The sequence below is a fragment of the Apaloderma vittatum genome, unplaced genomic scaffold, assembly GCF_000703405.1.
Source record: "Apaloderma vittatum isolate BGI_N311 unplaced genomic scaffold, ASM70340v1 scaffold43620, whole genome shotgun sequence".
Taxonomy (NCBI): Eukaryota; Metazoa; Chordata; class Aves; order Trogoniformes; family Trogonidae; genus Apaloderma; species Apaloderma vittatum.
Window position 1 is genome coordinate 1 of NW_009697078.1, and position 9190 is coordinate 9190.

The following is a 9190-nucleotide window of genomic DNA, read 5'->3' on the forward strand; positions in this document are numbered from 1 at the left end:
GTTTGGGAAGTGCTGCTGCTGGTGATGGCTGCCGTTGCTGCCCGGTGTTATGGTGTGGTGCCTGCAGGCAGCTCCTGGCTTGGCTAGGAGCAAGTAGCTCCACCTGCAGAAGTAAGCCTTGCTCCTTTGTGCAAGTGGAAAAACTTGGGTTGTTCTTGCTGATGTAGCAATGGCTAAACAAGTGCCCTGGCTCGCAGGTTGTTTTATAATGCTACTGAGGAATGCCACCAGAGTTCAGCAGCCCAGCACTTCCTGGAAAAATTGTGGTCTCTGCAGCCCTGGCAAGGGATGCACATCATCTGTGAGGAGCCATATCACACTGTTCTCGGCTCCAAAGCTGACGGGACTATGTGTCAGCAAAGTCAAAGTCCTGAGCACTGAGTGGAGTCTGGACTCCACCACCAAAGCTGTGTCTTGTGTTTACATCCTGCAGACTCCTGATCGTATTTTTTTTTTTTCTTTTTCATTTCTTAGCGCTGGAGGTGGTTCATGTTTTGTGAGTTCTCATACAGTTTATCAATTTGTAAAAGTTAGTCCCTGGGATGATGCGAGAGTGACAATAGGGGATCAGACCAAAGGACCTCTGTCCATTCTCTGGTGATGGCTAGAAGTGGGTGCCTTGGTAAGAGCACAGGCAGAGAGCAGGTTTATAGCAGTGCATCCGCTGGATTGTGCTTCCAGTCTTGGGAGTTTCGAATGTGTATTTAGAATCACTATTGACAAGAAAAGTCTGTTCTTTAAATTCAGGTAAACCTCTGTTGTTGCAGTGTCCTTCTGCAAACCATTTCACACCTTAGTCACCTGTTGTGTGTAAAAGCATCACTTTCGAGTTTTGATGTGTTGTCTCCCCACTTACCCTCACCACCCAGAGCACTTGTATTGGAAAAGCACTCAGGTGTTCACCTGCTAATTATGACCAATGTAAATATCTAACCAGTGGTCTCTTGTTTTGGTTTGCAAACCTGTTGTCCGTTTATTTGTTTCCCATATGAAAGCTGTTCCCTACCAGTGACTGGGTAATGTGAAAGTGAGAAACTGAGTACTTGATTCTCTTGGGTATTTTCAGCATGATGTTTTGGCTAGAATTATGTTGCCAGACATATCCCAGTACTTAGAATATGTGTGAACTCGTCTCAGCTGCTGCACTTGAGTACTGGCAGCCTGGAAAGACGGGTCCCTTACATGATCTGGAACACACATCTGTATCAGAGAGTATTTGGCTTTCCCTCTGTGCATGGATTAATGAACCAAATAAATAGAGGAGGTGATCTCTTGGAACCCAATCCATGATCACAAGTAATCAGATATCTGATTATTTTTATCTTTGCCATCCTATAACAGTTATAGTGCAATGTGAATGAAGCAGCCAGGTTTTGGACATCTCTGAATTGCAAAATGCTCCTCACTGTAGGCTAATTAAATACTAAATTAGGTAAATGTATTTAAGAAATTAATCAGGACTGCCTGATTCAGTTTTGGATTTAACATGCCTTTTCCCACTCACAAGTCCAGCTGCTGAGGAAGTTTCATGGTTAAAGGCCTTCATGAGACAACCAGGGAGTTTCCCGCGTAAATAACTGTCTCGCTTATCTGTTTGTAATTTAGTAGAAATGAAAGCGGGTGAATGTAGAGGTTACCAGATGTGGCAATACTCGACTTCTGCAGTTGAGTCTCCAAGGGGAACTTCTTATTTAAAAAATAAACCTATCTCAACAGAGAGAAGCGGAAACTGGTTCTCTCAAAGCCTTGTAAGGAACGTGTTTCTCGTTAAAGAGATTATTTTCTCTGATATCCTACGTCACTTAGCAAAGAGGCTTTTGGCATCTTTGGCAATTTTGAAAAGTGCTTAAGTCAATGCAGCAGCCAGAAACCAGGAGCTAGAGCACAGGAGTCAGCTGACCAAGGTCATGGTTTTGTATCAATGATTTGAGGGAGAAAATAAAGCTCTGAAGGAGGAAAAACGTTGTTCTGAATTCTGATAGGGATATTTCACGTTATTGCTGTGTCAGGGTTGGAAGTTTGCTGCTAACACAGTATGTTGGTACAGCGGTTTTGCAGGTTGTTTTCTGTTTGGGTTTGGTTTCTTTTGAGGCTAGTCCATTGGTCCAGATCCTTTAAATGTTCCTTCAGCTTAACAAGAACAACCTTGTCCTTCTCTCTGGCTGCACGTGCCTCTTTAGCTGGATCCTGGGGCAGCGACCCAGAAATGGATGGATAGGAGTGACCTGGCAAAGGAGGCCGTATCTCTCTGCATTGCCCCTGCCTCCTCCGGTCATGTGCTTTTGACTGACTTGCATGCAGCCCTAGTAGGTCTCCAAAGACGACGTGCGATAAGCTGTGTTGCTCATAGCATGAACTGGAGCATCAAAAGATTGTTTTATTGTTCTGTCAGCTCTGCCCTGCCTGTTCTAGAAATATTGATGTGATACGTTGCGATGGTTTAGCTGTGTTTGCCTAAAATAAGTTTCACAATTTTCCCATTCTGTTTTAAACACTTGATTGCTTTTTTGTTCTTTCCTTTTTCTTCTAGAACTCTTCTGAGAGCCACAATTGTGCCAAAAGCATCTTGACCTCAGACAGGCTGCAGGTAGTTGTGACCCTTGTGGAGTTCTTTAACGAAACCTGGGAGGCAGCCAACTGTGCAAGTATGTGACTTGTTCTGTAGCTTTCATGCTACCGTTATGACTTAGTCCCTAAAGTTTGCACAAAATTGCATGTCTTTGTTTAAATATAGTCAGTAGATAACATACAAATCCTAAACTAGAGCCACTTTGATGAAGGGTACAAGAGCTTTTTGTCATTTTAGAGATACTGCCAAGGTCTGAGGATGCTAGTCTGTTGGAAAACTTTGTTATGTAAATATTTCTCTTAGGCTACTCTTTCAAAAGGTAGTCTTGCTAGGTTTTTTTGTCTCCAGCAAGGTCTATAGATCACTTTCCTTAGCTTCATTGCAGTTGTTGTTTTTTTTCTCGTGTCTTCCCATTTTTTAAAAAACAACTTACATTCAAAACATTTTCTTGTTTATTATTAAAAATCAGTAACCTCTGGGATGCTTACGTGTTGAGCAGTGCCTGCCTCCACAGCCCCATAACTTTGATATCATTTTTAGGGTGGAGGGTGTCCAAGACTATCGCTGTATCTCACAGTCCCCATGCTGATGGCGCTCTATTGTGCCTACAGCTCAACTGTGGCTTTTTGCTGTTTGCCTGGTGTGGAAGGTGGGACCCTAAGCTAGAAAACAGAGGGAATAGCACTATGGAATTGAGTATTAAAGATGCTGGCTTTGCTGCAGAGCTGCTCGAGAGCCCAGAAGAGCTTGGTTTTGTTTGTGAGGGCTGGAAAGGCACCACAGGAGGAGCTCTGTCATCTGTGTGGTCTTGCCATGCTTTGCCTGTGACCCACGTGCTGCCTGCCCAGTGCCTGGCTGATGACTCTTTCCTCTTTCAGGAGTTTTTCTGGGATGATGGCTTGCTCTCACAGTGTTGTTGCTGAACATGTAAATTCCCAAACCTCTGTTGTTTTCAAGGGTCTGTCTGGTCAGAGGACCTGAAGCAGAGTGGGATGGATGCAAGCAGCAGCATGGTAGGGTTGAGCCTGTGACTGACAGGAGAGCCCCAGAGCTGCCCTTGAAGCACATGAAATGGTCAGCTCCGTTCAGATCACTGCTTTAATAGCCTACACTCTGATTCTGCTGGTGTGTGTGTGTGGTCTTGCTGTTTCCTGGGTGCTCTCGGTTTCATCTCCACTGCTGGCGCTTCTGCTTTCACGTAACGGCTGTTACTGTGCAAAGCCAGGTTTGCAGTGTAGGACAGTAAAGTAATGTCTTGTTTTGTCTTAAAGTCCAAAGATAATTCAGACTCCTTCTTCAGAAAGCTCTTGATGATAGTCTTCATCTTTCACTTAATCAAGGCCAATTAATTCTGAAATATGTTCTCGATGAAGAGTTAGGTCAGCGGGTCTGAGACGTCGACGGCAGGCAGATAAGGAAACTGCAGTGTTGACTAGACCTATCTTTTATAGTCGAGAGCTCTTTTTGCAGGAGTGGAGTGTCTTGGGCTTGTTGGCTGTGGAAATGTGAGAAATCACAACATCCTGATGTTTTTCTTTCTCTTTGACAGATTGTTTAAAGAACAGCAGTGAGGGATTATCAAATTCTACTGTAGAATTCCTGGATTTATTCAATAAATCTCTGACATGTTTCGAACATAACCTTCAGGTATTTATGCTGTGTATTTAAGAGAAGCACCAAATCCTCTAATTGCTAGCAAAGTCTTATTTATGCTAAATAAACTGCAGATTAAGCAAATAAACTGCTGGTGAGCTTTCAGATTTTAGGCAGACAAAGCAATGATCCGTAAAATGCAGATGTTTTACAGATTGAGAGCCTAAAATTAATTCTAATTGATATTCACCTTGACTTAATTTTGTATGTAATTGCGGTGTTACTTCACATTGGAGTTTCTGAATTCACAGCAGTTGATAATTATATAGTAAGAAATATCATGTCTGCATGCTCCAAGTCTCTCCCTCTTTGGAGAACTGTTGCCTTCTAACTTAACAATTCGATCTTTAAATAGCCTTTTGATAGTATAGACTAGTTCAGAAAGACCAGTACCTTAAAGCATAGTCGCAATTTTTTTGACTAGTAAAATTATGTGTAGACAAAGAGTGACCATACTGGAAAGACAGTATAATTCGATCAGTGAAATAAATGTGTTAAGTGCCCTTTTAAATAGAAACTCAATTCCATGTGTTCCTCCATTCCAGTGTATTCCATTTCAATTGGAAACTGGCAAAGTTCTGGGATCATTCAGTGGTAAAACTGAGAAATGGTGGGTGTGAGACAGTCTCCAAGGAAACTGTCTGCTTTTTTTATTACTCATGATTTCTAGGAAATGTGCCTTTATAGGCCTTAGCCAGGAGCAGGGTGGACTGGCCTAATAGCTAGCTTGAGTGTCAGAACTAAAACTTAACCCAGTGGTCAGTGGGTAGCTGATAAAACCATTAATGGGTTGGAATATCTTTAGAGATTTTGGTTTCAAGTGTGCTTTTGTGTTCAGGGATGGTGAAGGCCACAGGTGAAAAGGATTTCTTACTGTGGTAAAATCTGCCCCTGTCAGTCCAGGTCATCAGTAACACCAGTTACTTGTTTTTCATTTCCCCATACCTAACAAAACACAGCATTGAAGAACCTGATCTCTGGCTCCAGAATAACATTTAATTGCTAGTAATTATTTTTTCTGCTTCTGGGAATTGATACTATAAAAATAAGTGTTTTTTTTTAAAAATACATCAGAACAACCCCCCCAAACAATCAAACAAAACCAAACAAAACCAACCAAATGCAAAAACAAACAAAAAAGCCCCCAAGCAAACAAAAACCAAACTGACAACCAAACAGAAAATCTCAAAACAAAACCAGAAACTCTGTTAGTTCAGGGAGCAATTTGAGATGCTTAATCTGCAGGAAATGTGCCCTGTCCCTAGGCAATTAGATTTGGTCCCTTTTCCTCCTACATTCTCACACAAGTTATCTGTGTCAGCCTCTGCTCAATCTAGGGTGCTAGAAATCTGGATTTAGGTTCAAACTTGACTCTATTTTTAAATTTTTTTTCATAATGCCTTAAAACTCTGTATGAATCTTGTTTTACAACCCCAGGGACAAGCCATCTACCTGTCACGAAAAAACTACACAGAAGTATGTAAAAACTGCAACGAAACCTACAAGATGTTGAACGACCTGTATAACAACTTGCAAAGAATGAACAGGCAAGGTGGCGAGTCTGGCCACTCCATGCACTTATGCATCGACGTAGAAGATGCAGTAAGTATTTTATTGTCATCTTTGAGGTCTTTATTAATCTGAGCTGGTTGTGCTTGTCTTGCTTGGGATTGCTTTTTCTCTTCAGGTGTGGGGCAGCACGAGTATGGGCAGCAGTGCCTTTGGCAGGCTGATGTCCTGTGAGGAACTAGGTTCTTGGTGAGGCTGTCTTGCTACGTCCCGTCCTCCATCAGTGCAGCGGGAGTGCGACTGAAACTCCTGATTACCCAGTTTGAGTAGCTGCACTTTAATTTCTTGTCACTGTGAAGGGGAGTGGATTTAAAAAAATAAATCTCTTAATCTTCTGGCTTTTAACGTGAAGCTTTACTGCTGTTGTTCTAGCCAGTTTAATAATTGATTCCTTATTACAGCAGCTGTTTCTAGGGGTCCTTGGCATTGGCGACATATGTTTGGAAAAAGCTTTACTATATTGCAGGGTTTTAAGTGGTTGGGCAAAAGGAGTGCTGTCGGAGGTGTGGGATTAGCCCTGCCCCTGCAGGCTGTCAGCAAATTCTCTGGGAAGCAGGCGTGTGGCAATGCCTGCACTGTATCTGGTTTTGAAGCTTGGGTAAGTTCTGATGTGAAATCTTCACTTTAAATTGTCTGTTTGTACATTTCCAGGGATTTGCTTGCTTTTTGAGGGGGAGATCTGTTAAAAGTGTTGTTTTCAGAGGTCGTATCTGAACGCCTGAATGTCTCGAGGTGTGGGTGTTTGCTGTGCCACGCTGCAAAAACACGTGCTTGCTTTCACGGCTTGCCTGTGTTTTTCTTTTAGATGAACATCACTCGGAAGCTTTGGAGCAGGACTTTCAACTGCTCTGTTCCCTGCAGTGACACGGTCCCAGTGATTGCAGTTTCATCCTTTATCCTCTTCCTGCCAATTGTTTTTTACCTCAGTAGCTTCCTTCACTCGAAGCAGAAGAAACGGATCCTTATTTTGCGTAAGTGGTGGTGCTGGCATTTCGCTGTCGGAGTCGGGTGGTGCCAGGGACTCGCTTGGCTCTTGCGGGAAAGGGGGCCCAGCCAGCTCTGCCTGCAGCTGTGCTGACGGCGCTAATAGCGACTATTAGTCTGCTGCCGGCCCCTGAAGAAGGGTGGTAAAGAGCTTCAGCCATATCTTTTCATTAAAGTTTCTGGACGTGAACAGAAAGCTGTTTGCAAGTCTGTGCCGGATAAACAGAGGGAGTGGGGAGACTAGTTTTCTGGAATTCTTTGTGTTTAATTTTCATATAATTTTTTCCCTTTCTAGCCAAGCGCATCCAGTCAAATGCCAGTCTTGTGAACATCCAAGAAAAATACAGCTGAGCTGCAAAACAAAACCTGAGAACTGCTGCTGGTATACAGTGGGTACAATTGTGTTGGAATGAGGCCGTCACAAAAGAGGAGTTAATTATGGTTTAGTGTAATGATACAGAGCAACACAAGTTAAACAAAATGCTGTCTGACTTCTAAGTGAGGATATTAACAAACATGACAAGGCAGGGCTGTGTGACACTGTATGGACTCCGATTTTGAAAAATCTGTGGGTTTTCTTCAGTCTTGGGCTGAAGCTGGTGTTTTTCTGTTTCTAAGCTTTTGTACTTCTCATCAATAGAATAGCTGCACTTTCATTGCGTGGTACTTTTCCCTATTTATTGTATTTGTTTCCACAGAAACCTGAGATTCTGAATCTTTTTGAGGTGATTTTCATACACAGACAAAACTTGAAATAATATTTTATGTTCTTGCTTAATTCCATGTAATATTCAGTCTTACCAGACTTGGGATGGACAGGAAACCTTTAAAAAAGAAAAAGTTTCCATCTTTCCTATACTGCTCTAAAGTCATGCTACTGGTATCTGTTTTTAAAAAAAAAAACGCAAACAAAAAAAATGCAAACAGAAAAAAAAAGGCATGAAATATGCAGAAAAAGTGGTAATATATAATATCTAAAGCCAGCAACAAAAGCAGCAGCACTGCCAATGCATGGTAATCATTGATGGCTACAGTATTCAGTTATCTCTGAAACAAGCAGTGTATTCAGTCATTTGTACACTTTAACCACTAAAATAATTGCTTTTCAAATGTTACACTTTCAGAGACTTATTTTAGATGCCAGCTTAGGTAACTGAATGCTTCACTTTGTTTATTGTCCTATTTCTTTTTTAATTATAAAGGCGCTTATGTTTTTGATTTGGGTTTTTTTGTCATTGTTTCTGTAGAGGAAGTGAGGTAAAGTCAAGTCACTGGAGATGCTGAATTTCCTGGTGCAGAACTTGCTATGGCTTAACATAGAGGAAATTTATGCGTGAAAAGTTACCTTTTCTAGGTAATACGTATTTTAGTGGTAAGTGAACCAGGGAGTTCTCCAACTTAAAAACCATCCCAAAGGATGGCTCAGGTACTATGTTGGGAATCGATGACTTTCAAGAAATAATTGGAAAAAACTTTGGCCTGTGAAATAGAGGAACATAAACAAATTCAGGCTTGCAGAATTCCAGAGATGATGGAGGCATTTGTACAGAAATTTGGGTAGAGCTACTGACAGGCTGTGGGCAAAGCTCCACGGCAGCAGCAGCAGTACTCACAAATCAGTTTGGTTACGGTAGTTCTGATTTGGAAGAGTGGTGGAGTTGAAACAATTTATAGCTGTACTTGGGGTTAATAAATGCCGGAGTCTTTGCTCTCATTTTTAAATGTGTTTTCTGCCTTTGAGATAAAAATGAATGGCTGCTATAGCTAAAAAATTTCTCTTGGAAACTCTGTGTGTGATGTCTGTCAAAAAAGGCCATGGAATAGTCTTATGTATTTGACTTACTTTGGAGCCTAGAATGTTAATTTTTTTTTTCCTTTGCACTAAGGCTCAAATAAATATAATGTAACAAAACAGCCCTAAAGCTCGTTAAGTTTTCTTGTTATTTTTTGTGTTTTTCCTGTGAGTCAGGACATACTGTTGGTTTTAAAGTCAAGTTGACAGTATGTTTAATATTAAGTAAAATACTGTGGTAGCTTTCGATCCCACTCACATGACTGCCTTTTTGTATTTTATCAGTAAGAAGTATTTATCTCCGTCTATTAAACACGTGAATTGCTATGTCAGCTGTCACTTTGTTATAGGTAGTTTACAGTAATAACATAAAACTGTTTCTCTTGCTTATTGCATAAAGTTACCTTCTTGCAGCTGGGAGAGGCATGCTGCCTTTAAAAAAATAAAAAGATTATTTTTTTATATCTATTATTCTTAAACTTCAACTTTCTGGACTTACTCAGCTGCCTGCTCTAATAGCATTACATTGATTTGGGACATCATATGATTGAGAGCTGTTCAAAGCAATCTTTCATTCGTGCAGATAAAGCCAGTTTGTATGTGCAGCATTTCAGAATGACAGC

General features: G+C 41.3%; 1 protein-coding gene across 1 annotated transcript; it reads left to right on the top strand.

Moving 5' to 3' along the window:
- Positions 1 to 2530: 2530 nt before the first annotated feature.
- On the top strand, positions 2531 to 7359 carry OSTM1 (osteopetrosis associated transmembrane protein 1; the record flags this gene model as incomplete). The annotated part of the gene is made up of 5 exons (XM_009876996.1): positions 2531 to 2645; positions 4119 to 4216; positions 5660 to 5824; positions 6597 to 6762; positions 7071 to 7359. Coding segments are annotated over 5 exons (600 nt in total), but the record flags the coding sequence as incomplete, so codon positions are not given.
- Positions 7360 to 9190: the final 1831 nt, after the last annotated feature.